This window comes from Eutrigla gurnardus, assembly GCF_963514095.1.
Source record: "Eutrigla gurnardus genome assembly, chromosome: 4".
Taxonomy (NCBI): Eukaryota; Metazoa; Chordata; class Actinopteri; order Perciformes; family Triglidae; genus Eutrigla; species Eutrigla gurnardus.
In genome coordinates this window covers 13,868,761-13,890,675 of record NC_139918.1, presented here as the reverse complement: position 1 = coordinate 13,890,675, position 21,915 = coordinate 13,868,761, and the positions used below count along the sequence as shown (strand labels likewise).

Here is a 21,915-nt window from a genome sequence, read left to right as displayed (position 1 = left end):
TAAATTCCCATGAGATGCATCTCTTGAATGCAACACGCACCGTGTGCAACAAAGACACAGTGTATGGTAGGGGTTTTTTTGTGTGTGTAAAACGACACAAACAAGCTACTGGGTTATTCCTGTTGTTCATTATATATTCAAGTGTTGGGTTAAAAAAAGGAAGTGAAATGGCTTTAAGTCATTTTAGCGTGTCACGGGTTATATCCGTGGTATAGACACGAGTTTGGAGCAGTTCAACCAAAGAGTGATGTTTCTATGTTGGATGGATTTATTTGAGGTCGTTTTAGATGCCTTAGGATGTGAAAGTATCACAAGAAAAACAAGACAAATCTTTTTGACCAGCAAATACATTATAAATACAAATACACTAAAAAAAATTACACAAATGCTCAGTCACGTCTAAAATAGCACCTTCAAGATGCCTTTAAAAGCAACATTGATTGTCAGTAGTATTTAATCGTGGAACTTTGAAAGGTTAATTTGCTCTTATGTACCAATGTTAATGTGTTGTGCAAGGGCAATGCAAAACGCAGCAACTAAACCAACAGGCAATCTTCTAGAGTTGGTGATGTTTCCCCGGTTTAAACAGGAAGAGACTCAGCTCTTACAGTAATCCACTGGGCAGCCGTTGAAGTCGTTGCATGTTTTCCGTTGCGGCTGAAGTCAAAGCTCCATTCTCCAGACTTCCTCTATCAAACGATAATCTCTCTTCCATCTTCTAATTACTCATCACTCGGCAGTGGCGGCATCAACTCCACAGAAAACAGTCACACTTAGATGGACTTCCTGTTGACTGTGCAGTGAGATACGAGTAAAGGTGGCCCTGTAAACGAGTATTATTCTCTTCTAAACTAATGGAAGATTATTGAATTGGATATTCAAAAGCTTCTTTTTCCCCTCAGACATCCACCAAACATTTTTCCCATATTGATTAAAAAAAAGAAAAGAAAAAAAATATCCATCAAGTTCTAATCATGCACCAATTACGTATTTTATTCCCTCTTGATATTAAGTAACCAATAGGGAATGGCTTCATTTTAAATATTTGTGCAGATATATATGCATTTGACTGTCGACAGAGAGTTGTGTATCCAATCTACTTCACTATGCAACAACACCGAACTATAACTATCTGAGTAGTAGCCTACTTAGTCAAAGTAAAACAAAATGTATGTAAAAGTTCTTCCTGTCCTGCTTCCACCAATAACAACTGTAGCAAGAAGAACATTCTCGCTAGAGCTTTTTAATGAAGGGAACAAAATGCAGGAGGACGACCTCAATTCAGAAAAGTATAGCTAATTGAGATTGAACAAAAAAGAAAGAAAGAAAGAAAGTGCCGCTACTTCCTGCCAAAACAGGATACTGCTTTAGGAGCAGTAGTAAAAGAAAGAGCCCCAATTACTCAATTCTCATCTGAGGTTTTAGCGTTTACTTAAGAAAGTGCTTCACTCTGGGGATGCAGCGGCATGCAAGTTTTCATTGAATGCACACATTCGCCTTTACTAATAAAATGCCCTGGTATGCTTTGGAGATTCATGAAGAGATAACCTTCATGAATGACCTCCCCGGACCTCGGATGGACTTCCAACAGAGACACCATCGGCAAAAAGGCCCAGCAGAGCTGCTGATCCAGGTCTATCACTGTGTGGTTTGGAGCAGACACCAAACAGGACAGGAACCGACTACAAAGGACCTGCAGAGCTCATCGGTGCCAGACTGCCCTCCATCCAGGACGAAGAAAATACTTCTTTGTCGAGTTTGGGAAACGCGTCTCTTTTGCAGCCATGTGTTCTTTGATGAATGACATAACTCTTATTTCATCAACCTTTTTTGTCTCTCCTCACTTGTTGCGTAAGAAATGTATGTTTATGATTCAACAGTACTTGACTTCTTTCACCACCGCCACCAATGTGCTTAAACCAAACACCGACGTGGCCTCGCACGTACGTACACATACGTCTGTAGGGTTATTGACATTTCCTGGGTTTGGAAGTTCACTGAGGCATTCCCCCAGAGGTCTGCTCGGGATAACGAGACCCTTAAACGCTCTCTGGAGGATCTTTTGTCTTTCAGTTCCCCTCCCCGCTCCGGCTACGACAACAAACCTGCTCACAAGAGGCCCAAATGTGTTCTCCAGATGCAGCTCTTCCTGGTGGCGTCAAAGAGATCCCGAAGACAAACGGCAGGCCGTCTATAAATACCTGAAGGCAGGAGGGGAAGGAAGCCTTTCCTGGGCTGACGTCACGGTATTCAATTACAAGTCAATCTACTTATGAGGCTACTGGACATTTTTGAGCCACATTCTTACAAGTGAGGCTTGAATGCAACTTTTGTATCTGATCAGATATTTGGAGCATTTTTAAAGACTGGTTTCGCTTGTGTATCCTTGAATTTTTATCAATCTATTTTAAAGTTACTACATGGAACTTTTAACTTGAAGTTTTTATATGACCCATATAAGGAAACAAAACCATCATTAAACTGGCTATATTCTGAATGTTTGTCATCGGGTCAGATTCCCCTGTGAAATCAGAGAAAACGATTTACAGCACAAAGGTTCACCAGAAACTCCTTCAGCTCAGACTCCAGTGAACTTTGACCTGCAGCTGGAGCTCCAGCGGTGAGGTGGAGAGCAGTGGCTCCTTCCCCGACCAGGAGGAGAGCTCAGCTGGACCCCCACTGGGAGCCAAGACCAAGCCCACACTGCTGGAGGACCAGGCCGTATTGCTCGGCCCGGCGGAGGGAAGGGGGGCACGGGAGAACCAGAATGAGGACCTGCTAAAATGGAGGTTTTCTAAAGGGATTCTGGTACTAGGAAACACTAGGGACTTCCAAAATCAACACAAAGGGAAGTTCCTCATTGTAGCTTTTAATATTTTTTACATTCAAAGTTACATTTAAAGCTCATTTTACTTTGTAAGACTTTCTCGTTTGAAGATTTTGTTGCTGCACAGGTAAAATTGTTGTGATTATTGTGCATTAGTTAATTCCTCTGCCAATCTATAAAATATGGTTTTCAGATATGGAGGCTTTGCATTTCACTGCAGACATCCAGCATGCATGAAATGACTCACTCCAATGCAAAAATATGATTATAACTATATAATAAAGCTACATAATGAGCTCACTGTCTGCCGCCATCCAAAACTGCCACTGGGTAACATCACCCCGGAAACATTATGAATAGTAACCTGAAAATAGTGTCAATAAAATATAAATGCCTTTGAATGAATAATGGAGGTGTTTGCAGTGGAGGAGGCGGGCATGCAAGAATTAACAAAGTCATAATTTCCTTCTCAAGTAAGATGAATGGAAAGCCGTGAGGCAAACCACGCTGTGCGGAGTTGGCCACGCACCACACTTAATCAAATAAAATGGAAAATTCTCCTCACAAAAACACACCAGTCATAACTCACGCCTCACAGATTCGGGGGGCGGGCAACAGCTCTGGTTCTGAGGCTATAAATCACCGTGGCAGGGGGATGGTCGACAAAGCTTTACTTGAACAACAGAAGAACACACACACTCACACACACACACACACACACACTGGTTATAGTTTGCTGAGTAGACGTATCAGCTAACCAGTGTTTTACCTCTATAATTTCTATATATTGAGCTCAAGAGTTGCTTTAATCAAAAGTATCCAAAGATTAAAAGGTAACATTTTATTTTGGGCCACTTAAGGAAGGTTTGTTTCAGCGTTGGTACAATAAGGTGGAGGCACCTCAATGACATCGTATGCAAAGGTGAATATAGTAATTCATATAGCAAGGGTATTAAAAAGCTAAAAGGTTGGTAGCAATAGTTCAGGTTCCTGAAGTATATGCCTGTATTTATATATGAATGATGGTTTTGAAAGGGTTAGGGAAATGCTGCAGTTATACATAAAACATACTATGCAATATAGTATATAGACCCCCACAAAAATCTAATTTCTTAATGTCATTTCTTGTTTAATTTCTAAAAATGTGTCCTTAAATGTAACATCCCTTATTAAAGAAACACCTCGAATGAATGCTACATCTTCAGCGTATATGATTCAGACTTTCCCCATATATAAACCCATTGACCTCTATTAAACACACTGCTTCATATCATGACATCCCAGAGGGCTCAGCTGTGGCCCGGTAGCTAAAAGGAGTCCCCAGACAGACAATAGAGAGCCACTACTAATAATCCAGCACTGTGGCCGCCTTCCTGTCGACTTCCTGTTGTAACCCCTCAGGAAGGAAGTGAGGATCTGTTCTGACTGCGAGAGGTATTGTGAGTCTTCCTCTACAAGTTCCTGTCCTGGACAATGGGACAGTCCTGGACCCCTTCTTCAGTCTGAACCATATTAGGGAAAGCCAGTTTGATCATTTAAGATGAATCCAAACAAATCCGATTCTCGGCCATTTCCCTGGAATTTTTAGCTCAATTTGATGGGCTGCGACCTTCTTTGGGGGTCTTCCACAGTGCGTTCATTTGTGACTTAATTTAAAGACCATTTTTTCCCCTTAGTTACTTTTCCTTCAAGTCATTGCTGTCTATGGTCACACAAAACATTCTGTTGTAAAAAAAATTCAAAACGCAGGACCTACATATTTGGTCCAAATTGAGTTAACACTTTTTGACATCATATAAAAAGTACTACGCCATAGAAATGTATAATTTGCCAACGACAAAACAACACATTACAATAACTGCATGCTGCTGTATAGACAGACAGTAAAAACAATAATGCACGAGAGATGAATCTAGCTTGAGGGAAAGCCACAGGCTAGTGCTAGCTAAAGCTAAATTTACCCCGAAATTAGAAAAAGCAGAGTTCAAATACACAGAATGAAGTGTTTGATTTGAATGCAGCTCGAAACAAAAAGGTTGTTGTGTCCTCCTGTAAGATATTGAATGTGTTTAAAGAAACTGCAATACCTCACATTTTACAACCGAGACCAGAGATGTCAACACGGCTGGAGAGGCAGATTTTGATAAATATTTCATGCTGGCGTATTTTTTTTCCACATTCAGAATCCCCATAACGTGCAGAAAACGTGGCACAAATGAGTGAACAATATTCAGACCACCAAGATCTCAGCGGTACAGGAAAGTTCAAACTGAGGAACGCCGTTTCTCCATGAATGAGCTAACGCACGTTTTGAGATCAGACTCTAAAACGAGGACCAGAATGATGTCAGCCTCAAGAATCTCAGGAATTCTCCACAAAAAAACCCCAATCTAACGTAACCAATGTGACTGACCTGTATCCACTCCCGGCCGGTGTCGTCTGAGGGTGTCCAGCCGTTCTCCTGGTAGTTGAGGCGCGAGCGTTCGGGCGACCAGTTGGAGTTATACTGGGACGAGGCGCTGATCTGGTCTGAGGAAATCTCCCCAGACTCCATCCCCAGTGGCTCGATGCAGGCAAAGTCTGTCGAAGACAGAAACACTCCATTAAGAACAGTCAAAGAGTTATTAATGCATGTTTGTGAACAAATGTCAAACTTTTATCTGAAACTACAGAAATATATTGGTCAATCGCCTGGTTGGATAATCGGAACATCATCTTGGATAATCTGAACATAACGCCCAACCCTCGTAGTTGGATGGAAAACACAAAAACTCATTTCAATCAATTGATCCCCGAAATGGGTCTCTGTTTTATCAAATGGCATAACACAATAAACAATTCAGACCTCATCAAGGAACCCAGTTGGATCAAAATCATGATGTCGACCATCTTCATCTACTTTGACTATAAAACTAGAATGCTGGTCTGTGAGCAATACAAGCGAACATGAAGTTTATGGTCCTAAACACATCATGTGTTGACAATCAAGTTTTAAAAACCCCAAAAACAACAAATAATGATGTAGCTATTATCGTTAGACCATAAAGAGAAATGTTTGTCATCAAAATCATACAAACTGCCTCTGTAATATGAGTTTAAAAACATTTACGACACGCATCATTAGTTGGATGAACTGAATTTTAGTATTTCCGCCCCACATTAGTTATTGTTAATGGCTGAATACATCATTAAACCCCAGAAATGGTATTCTAAGAGAAACACCTTAAATCAAAGTAATAAATCTGTGTTGGGGAATAAAACAAAAGCTCATTTTGTCTCACTGGAAGGAAAACAAGCAGGCATTGTGATTATGGCGTCGCCGAGACACCGTAAAGTGTCCGACCCCGCTGCCTGCTGGGAAGTCAGTCACGGCAGTAAAGGAGTCACTTCAAACGGCTCCTGTGGAGTCACTCGAGAGGCTGTTTGTTGACGCTTGCTTTTGTATCGTATTTATACATTCACACACTTTACCTGAACAAAAGAGATTTAATGTGACAATATTACACTGGTTGTTTTTTTTTTTTTAAATACTTATTGTTGGAACAGAATAAAGACTAACAAAGAAAGGAGTTTCATTTTGTTTCTGTTGATAGGTCTGGTGGAATTGAGGGGAGCGTCTAACAGCTGTTTCTTTTCACATTTAACTCAGTGAATTAAGAGTTCATTTAGACAGAACCCAAGTTGGTGACTGTTTAATGGCTGTCCAGTTTGAATGAAGTGCATTTTGATGATCAGCGAGGTAAAATGACTGTCGTCTCTGGACTGTGGTGGCTTTGAGGAGAGCATTTTTAAAGGTTTTGTACGTTAAAAAATTATTATAATTGTCCAAATCCCTGTTGTTTTTATTTATTACAAATTCACTTCAAAAGGGTGACAATGAGCATGTCATGTTTCCATCACCTCCGATGGAGCCAATAAATTGCAGTGACAGTCATTTGTCCTGGGAATGAATGGCGATAGTAACCCTTCCCACTGGAGACGAAAGCCAGATGTTAGCGGGTGCTAGTGGGTTTCTTGTTTACGCTACATGCACATATTTTCAGAAACTCACTGAAAACTGCAAACTTGTCAGCGAATAACATTTAAATTTCAAAAACAACATTCTGTTTTGTGCATGGGAAGACCGTGATTGGCTTTGATGATGATTCAATAATAATGAATGGATGTAAAAAGCTGAAAGTCAGCACTTTAACCTTGTGGTTATTGTTTCAAATCCGATGTGGCAGAGTAAAGAGTCAACATCAAGAATGACGGCTAACCCCTACAGCAATCTGAAACTGCTACTCCACCCCGATACTGCACATATTTATTAGCTTCGTGATCAATTCATACATTTACAATGAAATAAAATGGAACAAAAGCAGCATATCTTAACATGTGAGAAGAAGAGAATTTTTTCAGACTGAAAAATGTAATTAATCCTCTGTCGATGAACTAATCACGTTGACGTCCACATGAGGTTTTTATTCTGTATTTATATGCTCATGCTACTGACGTCATGCTCTCATTTAGCAGATTTTCATTTTGTTCACTGTCAAACTAAAGGATAAAGCACTCCCCCGCGGACTGAGACAATTCTTTTGGACTTACGACAGTTTTTCAAAACAGCATTTGGACAAACTCAAACTTCATGTCAGTGTCTCTGTGTCCACTCTGCAACAGCAGGGGAGCATGGGGAAGGGAGGGGGGACAACAGGAAACGTGAGTATTTATGTGTGTGGGAGGCCTGTGTGGAGACACAAGGTCTGCCAGACTGACACAAACACACTTAACTCATTCTAAGTTTCACAAATAAATTAGTGAGACTTCACCAAAAGACTGCAGAGAGCTGTTTTTTTGTTCATCATCTGTATTTGTTAAATTGACAACTTTCGGGCCCAAATCATCCATTTCAGAGCTCCATCTCCCCACTCTTGCCAGAAAAAGCTCAGAAACTGCAGCAAGACAATGAGCACGTAAAAAAAGTTCCACTGGACCAGAGCCAGCCGATAAATCACTTTCCCACTAAATTCTCTCACTTTTCTGTTTTTCTTCTCGCCTCAGCATCCGATCCAAAAAACGTCTCTCGAGCTCTTTTCTCATTTCGATTCACGAGACAACCTCTATGTCTCGCTCACAGCAGGCACGGGGGACAAACTTCAGCCCGAGTCCCTCCACCTCTCCATCCAAAAAGAAATAAAAGACGTAAAAGGGACGCCCCCACTGATCACTCAGCTGATCAAAGGCCCGGCTGGAGGCCATTTCTGAAGGTGATGGCCGGGACACAGAGAGAGAAACCATAAATTCACTGCAGGATGTCAGAGCTTGATTCCTCAGAGGTTGTTAAGATGAATGGAAGTTCCTTCTGAGACTCCAAAGAAGAGCATTGATGTAGAAATAAGAATAAATGAAAGATAAAAGGTCATTTATAACAACTTTTTTTGTGTTCATGTTCCAAATGTGTTCAACTGAATGGATTTTAAAGTCACACTATTACAAAGCGATCACGGTCATAAAATGTAATTATTATTTAAAGTGGCAACAGACTACTTTTCAACCTTTCCCACACTAGAGTTTTCAAGAAGTATTAGCGCTACAGCCGCTGTCATAAAGAGAACTGGATCAGATATTACACAACATAGTAATAGTTTCATCACTGCCCATTTAGCAAGGCCACCACAAGAAAATGTGTTCTTAGTTTAGATTATCAGGAGTCATAGCTGTTTATTCCTGGCTGCTAGGGTTAGCTATAGTTATCATAGCTAGCATTAGCAACATGGCTACCGCTAGCAGCCCGGCTAGTGCACAACACTCCAGTGTTTCTGTTATTTACATTTTGCAGTGGCGGGCCTCTCTGTCATTATTCTATTACATTGTACCACATTTACTATTGCCATGTTAAGTCAGTTTGGACATTTTTGCATTTATCGGCCTCCTAGCCCTCTGAGTGTCCCAACCATTAAGCTATTTCAGTTTGGCTAACTAGCTAGCGCAACTGTTTCAACTTCTTTTATGAATACATACATTTCTATTTTTTCAAATGAAGTAATTAAGAAATGTTTCCACCTGCTGAAGTCTCTGTAGGCAAAATAAGTGTGTGTGTGTGTGTGTGTGTGTGTGTGTGTGTGTGTGTGTGTGTGTGTGTGTGTGTGTGTGTGAGTGTGTGTGTGATTAAAGCAGAGATAATGTCAAACACCAGTATTTTTCTCAGACTAGAGATTTTTCTGGCCAAGACAAACAAGTGAATTAGATGAAAGTGAAGAAGATAATTGGTGGAAATGCTTTCAAGCATTTCCAACCTATGTTATCCTAATCTTTATTTTTCATATTATTATTCTTCTTCCGTACGTTTTTCGGTCGCCTCTAACTTCTACATACTTTCAGGTACAAAAACCATTCAACTATCAAAATGTTCAGCTCTTTCAGCTCTTTTATGCTCACCTTCAACCTTTTTTCTACCTTTCATACTTTTTCATATATTCAGTTTTTTCCTTATTTTTTTTTCAATGCATTCCTATGGAGATCAGCCTAAAAACCTCTTTAACATCCTCCTCTTTGAACTCCGACTAGTTTCACATACTTCCACCTACAGACTCCATTTAAACTTTAAACAATCTACAAGACTTTGATCTATAAAACTCTTTATCAGTTTTTTGATATCTTTTACAGTTTTTCTATAATCACAGTTTATGTTTTATGGTTTTTTCAGACCTCACCAGAGTTTACAATGGGTGTGTATTGCGCCTGCTAGAGTGCGTGACATCATCGTTAGAGTGTGAGGGCTCCTCGACATACTTCAGATTTTTTTCCTTTCCAAACTCCTCCCGGCCACAATTTTCACTCTACACACGTGATCTTTTCCAATTTTGTAGAGAAACTTGTCCTGTCTCTCACAATGTGATCAAAAACTCTGTGAGATTTACAGAATTTGAACTAGCAACCTCTAAGTGCGGCCAAGTCTCTTTTTCTTCTCATTCGATCTAAGGCAAATCGAGAAGCAGATTTTCAAAGAAATGCTGAAAATCACACATTTCTAACTCGCCCTAGCGTCCACATTTCTGACACTAGGAAAAAATAAAAGTGATCAGTGTCTTCAGCAGAGTCTTGTGGCGCTAACAGTGCGAAAATTTTTGCAATACGACTTTCGGTGTGAGCGTGAGAAGCTTTTGTTCGGACCCTCCGAAATGGAGGAATAGAGACAGGCTCTAGACAGTTACACAGGCGCGTAGATGGCTTTGATCTCTGTGGCTTTGATCTTTAGAAGTGACAGCAGGTGTGCTCTGATTGGTGGACAGGAATGTACTAAAAACTACATTTAGTAGTGGGATATGTAGTTTTTTTAGTCAAACGTCTTCTGCTCCGTCATACTTTCACCTAGAAACTCCATTTAAACTTTAAAATAGAGACACGAGTGGTGTGCTCTGATTGGTGGACAGGAATGTACTAAGAACTACATTTAGTAGTGGGAAATGTAGTTTTTTTAGTCAAACGTCTTCTACTCGGGCAGACTTTCACCTAGAAACTCCATTTAAACTTTAAAATGGAGACACGAGTGGTGTGCTCTGATTGGTGGACAGGAATGTACTAAAAACTACATTTTGTAATGGGAAATTTAGTTTTTTTAGTCAAACGTCTTCTGCTCGGTCATACTTTCACCTAGAAACTCCGTTTCAACTTTAAACTTTTACAGACACACCCCCGGGCGGCGGCCCACTGCCTCCCTCTCAAAATTTCCCGGCGGGGGAATTTTCTATATATTTTAAATGAATACATTTTCACATTACCTCAAATAAATTCATACTCATAAGCAATAGCACACAAGAGAGTGAGTGATGTAGTGATCATCTAGCGTGTACAGTAATCAAGTGCAGCCCACACTTACCCCCCCCTTTTACCGCTGCAGTTGCTACTGTTGAGTGGCAGGAAGTGGGTCTGACTAAATCAGGGACATCTGGATAATATGTACATTTATCATTTATTGTGCAACCAGTGAAACAAGACTATATTGTTGATTAAAAAAATGTGATGCCAAGTAGTCCTAAAGGTGATGTTACCATGTGAATAGATGATAAGACAAACCTTTTTGACCCCCAGAGGAGAAATGTGTTGCTTACAGCAGCACAAAGAAAGCAACAGTGCACATAATTGAATAAATAATTAAATTACATTTGCAGATATTAAGCTTTCTTAATATTATTTTCAAATATTTAGCTTTTTTCATAATTTTGCACATGTTCAGCTTTTTGAATATTCTCTTCAACTATTCAGCTTTTTCAAAATTCTCTTCAACTATTCAGCTTTTTCAAACTTTTGCACATATTCAGCTTTTTTAATATTCTCTTCAGCTATTCAGCTTTTTAAACTTTTGCACATATTCAGCTTTTTGAATATTCTCTTCAACTATTCAGCTTTTTCAAACTTTTGCACATATTCAGCTTTTTTGAATATTCTCTTGAAATATTCAGCTTTTTTAATATTTTCTTCAAATATTCTGCTTTTTTAATATTTTCTTCAAATATTCAGCTTTTTTTTTCAGTGTTGCTTCAGCATTAAAGCATTTCCACGTATTTCCGCAGGAAATGCATTTTCTAGTTACTTTAACCCCTCTGGTGAAATGTCTTCATGTGATTCAGAAACAACTTCCAGTTCAGTGTAACTTATATAACTTATACATACTTGGAGCAATGTACATAAGCACTTAAAACATAACGTTAGGAAAAATAACTAATTAAACCGCTTCACTAACCACTGTGTGCAGCCGAGGCATGGACATCCTCAAATAGAGGACCCACAAAACACATACACAGTCAACGGTCATTAAATATCAATTATGAGCGGTGAAATGTGGAATGGTGCGTTTATTTCTCCCAGTGGGCGTGTTCGCCACCGTGGGACCTTACGTAAACTCACCTCTCTGCACACTCACATTCCTAAACGGGTGAGTGGGGTCGAGGTCACCAGAGTGCAACAACCATACGAGCCAACAGAACCTAACTTTGTGCAGGCATTCCCACATTTAACAGCTTTATTTAAAAAGAACACGTGGACACAACAAGTAAAGAAGAACTCGGTCTATAACCAAGCACGAGGAACTCTTCATCTGATGATGATACCGTGATGTGTAAAATTGACCTAATTCATTGTTCAACAGAAGATAAGTGTTTAAAGTAGGTCAAACTGATACTTTTTTTTTTTTGTTATCAGGACTGAATCACATTTTAAATTCAAACTTTCAGCTATGAGATAAGATTACATTTCCTGCTTAGAATAATTTCAGATCCTGGATCAGGAGCACCAGATGGGCGGGGTTACTCATAACTGGACCATGAAGGCAGTTACAGGAAATTATACAATTCACAAGATTGACTGATATACTTTCCCCTACTCAGGCTGTACGTTCTTGCTTTTCTTGGATTGGCCTGCAGCGGTGTTGAAAAGTTCAGCGCTGCGGTCCAATCTGAGGTTCAGAACCTCCTCAGGGCTCTCTTTTCTCAAATCTTAGCTTTTTTTTGTGCAAAATAACGTAGCGCTTAATTCCTCCATGACTATAAAGATATTAAAATAATCTGTGCTATAAAAGGTCACATGGACTCACAGCTGATAGCCCTCAAAATGACAACAATTATGATAATGGACGACTTGATTTTGGCGACTTGAGTCATTTTTGAGGAAGTGCTTGTTTCATCTGTTTTATATTATTGTACATTTAACATCTGTGGCTTTTGGATGGCTGTTTGAAAAGCAATTTGCAGATGTCACCTTGTACGTTATGGTTTTACTCTTCCATTATTTATTGCCATTTTACAGATGTAAAGATACATTAAAAATGAATTAATGTATGAATAATGGAATCATAAATTGCAGCCCTCGTGGCAAGAACTTCTTAACGGGTGTATGAGGAGGGATATCGTGTCTTTTTCTTCCCCTTTTATCAAAAACTGAGGACAGAGCTGATTATGTGACAAGTCACATTTTTTCTTTGCTGCCTGCTGTAAAAGTGTGAAAGGAGAAATTCTCTGTGTGCTTTTCTTCCAACATGGAGGTCAGAGGTCAAAGACCACGAACCGATCAGCTCTGAAAGACGTTCAGAGTCTTGCTGAAAGGACATGTGTATTTTTGTTCATACTGTAAAAGACAATGAGACCCATAAACGTCCAGGAAATGAACCCTGGTTCTTCCTAATGCCAGATGACATGTCCACCCTCCACATGTCCACCCCCCACACTTTGTAATCACAGCTCCAGATGCTCACCCTCATCTTCGTGTCCGGGGGGAAGGCTCCTCTCGCGGATGGTGTAGTTGGCGGAGAATCCCTCTCTGGCGATGGCGTTGTCAGTGTTGATGTTCATGGACAGGATGCCGGTGTAGGAGATCACACGGCCCGGGGACGTCTGGCCACAGTAGCGGCCAATATGGGGACCAACTGGGGGGGATTCAAGTGGAAAGGAGTGGAAAGGAGGAAAAATGAGGGAGGAGAGGAAAGAGGAAGAGGAGTGATCAGAGGATGAGGAGGGGAGTAGAAGAAAAAAGGAGAACGTCAGCTTCTTCAACTGCAGAGTGCTTTCATTATTCACTTCATCCCTTTCTGCCCTCACTGTCCTGGGAAATTATTTGTGACTTTAAGCAAAAACACACAAGCTTGACACTTTTTCTTTTTTTAAATGTTATACTCAACACGCAGTCCAAACAGTTGGATTTTAAAGACTAAGTTTGTTTAATCCGCTGTGTTGTTCAGTCTTGAGATAAACATAATGAGCAGCTGATCTCCTGTCAGCTCTCAGTCTCTCACCTCTCTGAGTGATGTGTCACCTTGGAGACGGGAATAAAGGTGAGATGGCAGGTAGCAGACACACTTGTTCTCCAACAGACACTTATTATCCCAACAACTATATTTATAAAATCCTGTCGCTTTAATCTTGAGACAGTGAAGGCGACTGTGTAACATTTTATCATCCTGTTCGCTCCAACATTCAATACGTTTCATATCAGCCTGGTAACACGCTTGTAGAAACGCATGATTGTGAAATAATTATTTAGATTTAGGCAACAAAGCTACTTCATATTCTATAAATATTAAATCAGAACATCCTGACTGAGTAGTCATGGCTGAGACCTCCAAACATTTGCTCCCAGTTGTTACTGTTTACACAGTCACAGAACAAAGCCTCCAATCCTCATAAAGATAAACCCCAGTGATCTCTGAAGACCCCCGAAGGTGACAACATAGTTCAGTCCTGCAGAAGTTTCCAGAATTATTTTTTTTCATCCCATCTGGTTGAAAAATATATTAATTATGTATTGTAAGGGTCCATCATCCTATATTATTATTAGGACTATATTATTTGGTACTTATTATATGTGTTCTTGAAGAAAGCATCCATCCATTTGTTTGACCTGTAAATTTGGAATTGATTATTTTTCGTGCACCAACTGAATTGTCCGTCTGTATATTTTCCCTATAAGTACCAGATTAAGAAGTTCTTTTCAGTAAAAATCATTGCAGAATTGATTGGAAATGACAACTTCCAAAGATAATCCAGCAGCTGCACAATTCATTTTCAAACTTGATACTGTTTACAACCTTAAAATGATTCTTTTCAGCCCATGCATGAAAATTAAAAGGAAATTATATTTATATAGACAAATGCAGCCAATAGTAATGGTTTGGAGTATTTTGATTCACATCACACATGTGAAATCGTTCTACTTGTGTGGCGGACAGATAATCTGGAGACCGAGACAGACAGGAGAGTCTTGGAGGATTCCGAAACTATCTTCATCGCTGACCATTTTTACGAACACTGCCGGGGATTTATCTCTCAGGCAAAGAGGTGCTGAGCTCCGTGACTGAAATGTAACGACTGAACACGAGACACTCAAACTAACGGCGAGCGTGACAGCATCATTTCCCTACATGCAGCGCGCAGCGACAGACTGTCTCATGTCTTGAACACGCTGCCGCCTGCCCACAGTTTGCTGGCCATTTCATCCTGTTCTTATCTGTGAGAAACAATGGCAGGCTTGTGGTGCCTCCTGTTCCATAGAGATACTGTATCTGCAGCCTCTCGACGACTCCAGCGGAGAACGTCACACAAGAATGATACTTTTCCTACAATTTGAGGCAAAATAAGCAAAAAAAAACCCAAAAAACAATAACACAAGGAAACCACATTGTAATGCGGAGCTTTGAGTAATCTGCTGGATTATGTTTATCAGTTACAGTTTAAAGCAGGTAGTCGACAGCCTGTGACGGATTACATTTTGAATTATTCCAGCGTTATCGAAGGAAGTGGGAAATGGCTTTGTTCTGAGGCTGGCTGCTGTCGATGCAATCAGCTATAAAATGGAAAAATCTTTTAAGCAATATGGCTGAATTTACATTCATCTAAATGGTCATATCTGAAATAAACAAGCAGAGGATGACGCAATTCCAGCATAAACAATTCTACATGTAGAGATTATAAACACTCGCTACATGTTCCAGGTTCTTTGTAAACCTTGAGAACAGAGTTTTGACAAACGATAAGTTCACTTACTGTGTTTTTGAGGAGCTTTCAACCACCTGAAAGCTTCAGAAAAACCATAAGTGCATATTTAATTTTGTTAAAAACAGAAATATCTATTTAGGATATTCATGTAGCTCATTATTTCCTATTTTACAACATTTTCTAAATAAAATAAAAATAATTAGAATCTCTTTTTGAAGAATGAATCCATAAATATTGAGCTATAGTTGTTGTCTCATTAAATCCCACTGGGAGTGAACACCCCCCCTCACACACACACACACACACACACACACACACACACACAGATTTCTCTAGCTCAGAGCCCTCAAAGAAAAAAAAAACTACAGCAGTGCATGATGGGAATGTTTGGTGTTCGTGTTAACATTATGAATGCGTTTGATGGGATGAAAAGCTACATCCTGGTCTTCACCCTGCTGCAGAGATGCTTTGTTATCTGCTCTGACACACATGTTCACCCAGCAAACACAGGCTTTATAGCATCTCACACACACACACACACACACACACACACACACACACACACACACACACACACACACACACACACACACAGACCATTTGACAGGAAAAGCCCTGGCATGTAATGTATGCTGGCACCGCTTTAAAGTGTATGTCACTGTCTGTATACCTGTGCCAGTCTTTGTGTCCCTCGTGTTCCCATGCCAGTCTCCTCCCTGGCAATGATCAGGCAACGCTTTGGGCACAGCGGCGAGTATTGTGGGCATCCTGGCAGCCCGTTAAGGCCTGTCCAAGGTATGTAGAGCTCACTATTATCTGTACACTGTACGCCTAATTAGACAACAATGGAAGCTGAGAAACGGCGTCCAAACGAGGGGAGGAGTGTGAACAGAGGGGAGAGCAGGATGCACAGCCGTCATTCATGTGCACAGAGACGATTTTCCAAATGTGGTTGGTGGGGGAACAATGAGCAGGCTGTGAAGGAGCCTCTTTCACGACATCCAGCCTCCGTGTGTGCGCAGAGCGATGAGTTTCAAGAGAGAGACCGGACTGAACAGCTGAGCCCTTTTTGAACATTATCCTCGTTAAGTTCATAGCTGCAGACGGTGACTTTAATAAAAACAACCTTTTGTCATATTTGCTCAAACTGTCACTACATTTACAGCAGAACTAGAGACGAATGATCTGTGAAAAAAATGAGGTTCCTCCGTCTCCTTTTAGTCTCCTCATGACATCTGCAAGATTCCACCTCACCCGAAGGAAAACAACCAATCAGGGCCGCGCAGAACTGTCAAACAGCGCTGATTAAAGCAAGAATGTGTTGCTGCGTTGCCTATTTCTCGCCTCGAAGGTTTTCAGAAACATATTTTAGTGAACTGCTCAGCTGTAAAATGAGAACGTTCATGACCGGCCGCCGTGTTTTGACACAGTCGGGCCAAAAACAAGCCCCGCCCACTGACCGGAGAAAACGCTCTCACTTCAAAACATCCGAGGTGAGAAATAAGCAATGCAGTCGCAGAATCTGGATTTGATCAGCGCTATTTGACAGCTTCACCAGCTGTGATTGACGGCTGCGTTCGAGAATCCTCGGCTGTGATTTCTTGTTTTCCTTCGGTCTCAGTGGAATCTTGCAAATGTCATCAGGAGCTCTGAAGGTGGCAGAGGATTTACAAAAAAGGAAAGTGCATCTGTCAGGATATAGTGACAGCTTGAGCAAATACAACAAAAAATGTTATTTTTATATTAAAGTTACCAACTGCTGCTTTAAGTATGTCATTATAGCATGTTAAAGGCAAAGTTTGACACTTAAATATAAGGATAAAGGACTGTTCTCTGAGATTTAAAGGTAATATCTGACTGTGGATGTTTTCTAGCTGCTTCCTGCTAATCTAAGCTAACAGGTTGCCAACTGTACCGTCGTATTTACCATACAGACATGAGAGTGGTATTGATCATGTCATGTGACTCGAAAAAAAGTCTGAACTTAATTTGAATGGAAGAATTTGACGGTGAGACGTGGCTATAAACTGCAACATGAAACCAAGGAGCAGTAAGGGCTCTACTTTGGTCTCTGGTGTTTTATTTTGGGTTTCTAGTTTAAGAACAAAAAAATGTCAGAATTAGATTTGACACTAACTTTTTCATGTGTCAAGTGAAGCCAAGTTTCGTAAAAACCATTTAAAATTCCCTAAGTCAACAGAGCGTCGAGAGAAACCTGACATGCCGACTACCTGCAGAGCTTTGATTTTATTTTGAAAATCACGTTTGAAAGTCGATCTTGTATTTCTGCTCCAGAACACGACTACAAAAACAAGCTTTCTGAAGGGTCTTAAATTATGAGATATTCTCTTGTTGCTGACATTTGCACACAACATGCAAAGTTGACTCCCAAAAATAAAACAAGTGAAAACAAGGAATCATCCCGCTGCGCTCTCCTACATCAGCTCACATCTTCTTCATGTCTTTGTCTATTTTTCGCCTCCGCTTCCTCGCTCGCCTCCATCGCTCGGTCCCAGCTCGTCCCACCTGCAGGGAAGCCATCCATCCTTTGTTCTCCTCCCTCCTCCTCCCCTTCACCTCCACATGTCTCCGTCTGCTTTCTCTCAACATCTGCAGGGGAAGCCGTCCTGATGCTTCTCATCCTCCTCTCCTCTCTGCTTCCTCACAGCTCTGCATATTTATCACCATTGTTCCCTTCTACCTGTGGAGGAGCTGCCTCCTTTTTTTACTCCTTCAATTCTATGTTATTTTTTTTCTGTCTGACATTTTCCATGTATAGTGTTTCTGAGAAAGAAGCTTAAAAAAAAATAGAACTTGAGAATTCTTAAAATGCCTCAGAAATAAAAAATCAGCGGAAAAAATACCACATTTCTGTTCCATATTAACCATCTGGCATGTTGATGTTTCAGCAAGTTAAACCAGTGAAAACATGAACGCTTTGAATATTCAACTAGAAATATTCCCTCTCAGACTTCCAGCAACATTCCCTCCATCTCCCTGAGCCAGACCCCCTCCTCACCTGCAGGGAAGCCGTCCCAGATCTCCAGCCAGTCGTATCGGCAGAGGGCGCCCGGCGGCGGCGTGGTGTCGGGCTCTACGTCGAAGCTGTCGAACTCCACCACGATCTCGGACATCTTGGGGGCGAAGATCATGAAGGTGCAGTCCAGGTTGTTGGGGTAATTGTCGGGGAAGCCCGGGCTCTTGATGACACCTCTGGGGGCCGTAAAGTTCCTGGAACATTCTGGACCTGCGAGGAGAGAAGACGCCGATGAGGTTTTAATAGTGCCGAGACTGTTTGGACAGAGCTGACTAATTGTCGCTCAGACGGAGGTGTGAACTCTCGGGGGTCGGCGTTCACACTTGGATATGACTGAACTGACTCTTCATCGCTGCTCACTGCATCATCAATTTGATTGCCGAATCTTTTAAAAGACACCTTTAAATGTTGTCTGTATTTCATGTTTTTAACCTTTTTAGTTTTTCCTGCTGCAAAAACAAAGACATCAGCAAACATATAAAGCAAAATACCTTCAGTTTGTGACCTTTCTGGGTGTCGGAAACCCGATGCCTGAAACTCTTTTACAGCTGCGACTTCACTGGAATAAAGATTTACTTGGACCAAGGCAACGAGTCTTAAAACTAGATTTTTCTCCCAAACAATGATGAAAGTTTGGGGAAAATGTTTCAGGATTTTTACTTTCTACCAATGTTTTTCATCGGTTTTGAGAAGAAACACATGACAGTATCATAAAACAAGTAACAGAATGTCAGTGGATCCAGATAAAGTGACTAATCCCCCCCTCTGAACCTCCAAGCAGCTTCAAGATGTTTTATAGAAACAACATTTTTGCCCACAAGTGTTACCAATTTAAAAGAAAATTAGGCTCCACATGCAATACATTTTGACCTATTTACATTTTTACAACCTCTCCTGTAAATGTAAAAGTTTTTTTTAATTTTGTATTTTGTATTGTTTTTTTTGTCTTTAACAGGACCTGGTTGGTCTGAAACGGTTTATTTGTGGCTATTTTTCAATGAGACATGATGAATACAGTGATTTTGATTATACATGTTTCATTATTTGTTATATTATTATTATTAATATTATTATTATGTTTGTCACACATTATTTTTCAAATTTAGAAATCTGATCATAATTCCTGTTTTCACAGTTTCTGTCGATGATAACGATGCAATTTTGGCAAGATTTTAGACAAAATCCTCTGGCTTCCAGAGGGTTTTAAAAAAGTAAATCAAGTCCAATCAAGTCTTTAAGGCCCAGTAACAGATCAAATGGCTAGTTAAGATTTTTTTCAAATACATCTTTTACTGACAAACTCCTGTTGTCTCCATCCAATCAGACACACTGGTGCCGTCGGAGGCGTCTGTCTGTGTTGTGACTGGAGGGGGGAGGCATTTATTGACAGTCCCAGACACTGAGAGGCTGTTTATACACACACACACACACACACACACACACACACACACACACACACACACACACACACACACACACACACACACACACACACACACAAATACAGCCCTATTAGCTTAATAGAGACACATACGTTATTCAACCATTAGTACAAATTCAGTGCTGTTTTGTACTAATTCATGGTGTCAAAGGTTTCAGTATTATTACTATTATTATTATCTGAGACCTATTTTTTCTCGAACACATTTTAATGATGCTCACACTGACTTGTTCTTGCTGCTGCTTGATTCAGATTGTTTTTTTTCTATGCACAGCACTTCAGATCCACCATTTGTAACCACGCCTCTCCGTGTAACCCAGATTCTGAGACCTAAATAAACAGTTTTTTATCTCGCAGCGCCCGGTCGGTGATGTTTTACTGCTCACACTTTCATTCATGCATTTTGCTCCAAACACCTTCTAGTGATAAAATCTTCAGCTGTGTTGTGTTTACATATCTGCCTTCTATATTCATCTCACCGTCGTGCAGTTCACAGTGTGACATTGTTACATTATTAACAATGCATAGGAAATTCCCACAAAATCTTCTTGAATTTATGAATACTTTTTGAAGTGCTTATTTCGATATATAATTTGATCACCTCGTTAAGTTAATGTTACGTCTCCTGCCAGCTTCACTTCCTCTCTTGGCTTTGGGTTTTTCCAAAGATTGATCTTTATGTTTTATTATTTCTATTCACTTCCACACATAAACCTGAGCCATTAGAGAACATAGTTTTAGGCATGTTTGCATGTTGAGACTGTTCAGGCTCTTTGGCCGTGATGACGCATCACATAAGAAAAACCTTGTAAGCATTACACGCCCCTCTAGACCACCAAGCAGTCACAACAGAGCGATGGCTGAACGCGCCAATCATTAGGGTTTTTTTTTACACAAGCTGTCTTCTCCACGTTCACATCCACGCTGTCGATACCAGCTTGTGAAAAAACTCTGCGTCGGCTCGCATCAGTCAACGTGGTCGGCTGGCACTTCACACCTCTCCTGTCGTAAAGTGACATGAGCGAGGTTACGAGACGGTGACTGATATTGGAGGGTGAAAGAGGGCGCGAGGCGGGGACGAGGGTCAAGTATCGCTTGGAGGTACGAGGTGTGTGTGTGTGTGTGTGTGTGTGTGTGTGTGTGTGTTGTTATGTCGCCAGGCCAGATGTGAGCTGTGTGTTATCTGAGCATGCCTGTAAACATGAATCCACAGACACACACTGGAGTGGACCCCTCGCTGTTGACACAGGTGGTGTCATTAAAAGGGCGACATGATGAATGATGTGGAAGGGATGCGGCCGGCTACGAGGCCTGCTCAGCTGGCACACTTTCCACCGGACGTGTACGCGTGTCAACTGTGCAGATGGGTGGAGTAAATCTACGCCTCATGAGACATCTATGCTGCCGTATGTCTATCAAGGTCACACATTAACATAATTTCTGACACCAAAAACATCCTTGAATGTTAGGGAGAGAAAAAAACATGATGAGTTCTAGTTGGAAATAGCTTCATTTTAATTTTAAGGTTTTGTTCTACAATATAGTTCAGTAAATACTCCTCTAATGAATTATTAAGTATTTTAGTGTCTACAAACGGCGGTTGCTTGTAGCATTTATAGCTAAATGTGACTACTGAACGTCATCCCACCGACTAGTCTGCCTTCACAGCCTTGTTGTGTTGACTGTAGTGTAGTTTGTTTGTAACATAAGCTTTTTAATTTTGGCTTTTGTGCTCCATCTTCAAAGAGGTGGAGATTATCTGGCTGAATACAATGTGTAAGTAAACAAAAAACGTTCTAAAAGAAAGACCACTATCGCTGTTTAAATGACTCAAAAAGACAACGCTGTCGTCCAAAACAACAAAGTGAGTCAAACGTGCCAGTGTGTTTGTTCAGAAATGTTGTATATGTTGTGTGTTCGATGTCTGTTATTGTGTTCTGTCACAAACACTAGCAACAACTTCCTCAAAAACATGGTACATTGCTCTCATCCCTCATCCTCTGTCCATCCATCGCTCTCTCTTTCATCTTTTTTGATCAATGATCCTTCAATCAGCTGCTCTTCAACGCAGCAAACACCTCCACCCAACGTCGTCATAACCACTTAAACATGTGCTTTTTGGTTTCAGAAACCTGCAATAAAA

General features: G+C 40.6%; 1 protein-coding gene across 2 annotated transcripts in view; it reads right to left on the bottom strand.

Annotated features, from left to right (window-relative positions):
• The window catches only part of LOC311012055 (neuropilin-1a-like), a 79,367-nt gene that overhangs the window by 30,616 nt on the left and 26,836 nt on the right, over positions 1–21,915 (bottom strand). For both annotated transcript variants that reach the window (XM_084007351.1, XM_084007352.1), the window contains exons 4-6: positions 18,314–18,541; positions 13,059–13,229; positions 5,241–5,407 (exon numbers count right to left, since the gene is read on the bottom strand). In XM_084007351.1, the coding sequence (XP_083863477.1) occupies positions 5,241–5,407; positions 13,059–13,229; positions 18,314–18,541 (566 nt within the window). The remainder of the gene's footprint in view (positions 1–5,240; positions 5,408–13,058; positions 13,230–18,313; positions 18,542–21,915) is intronic.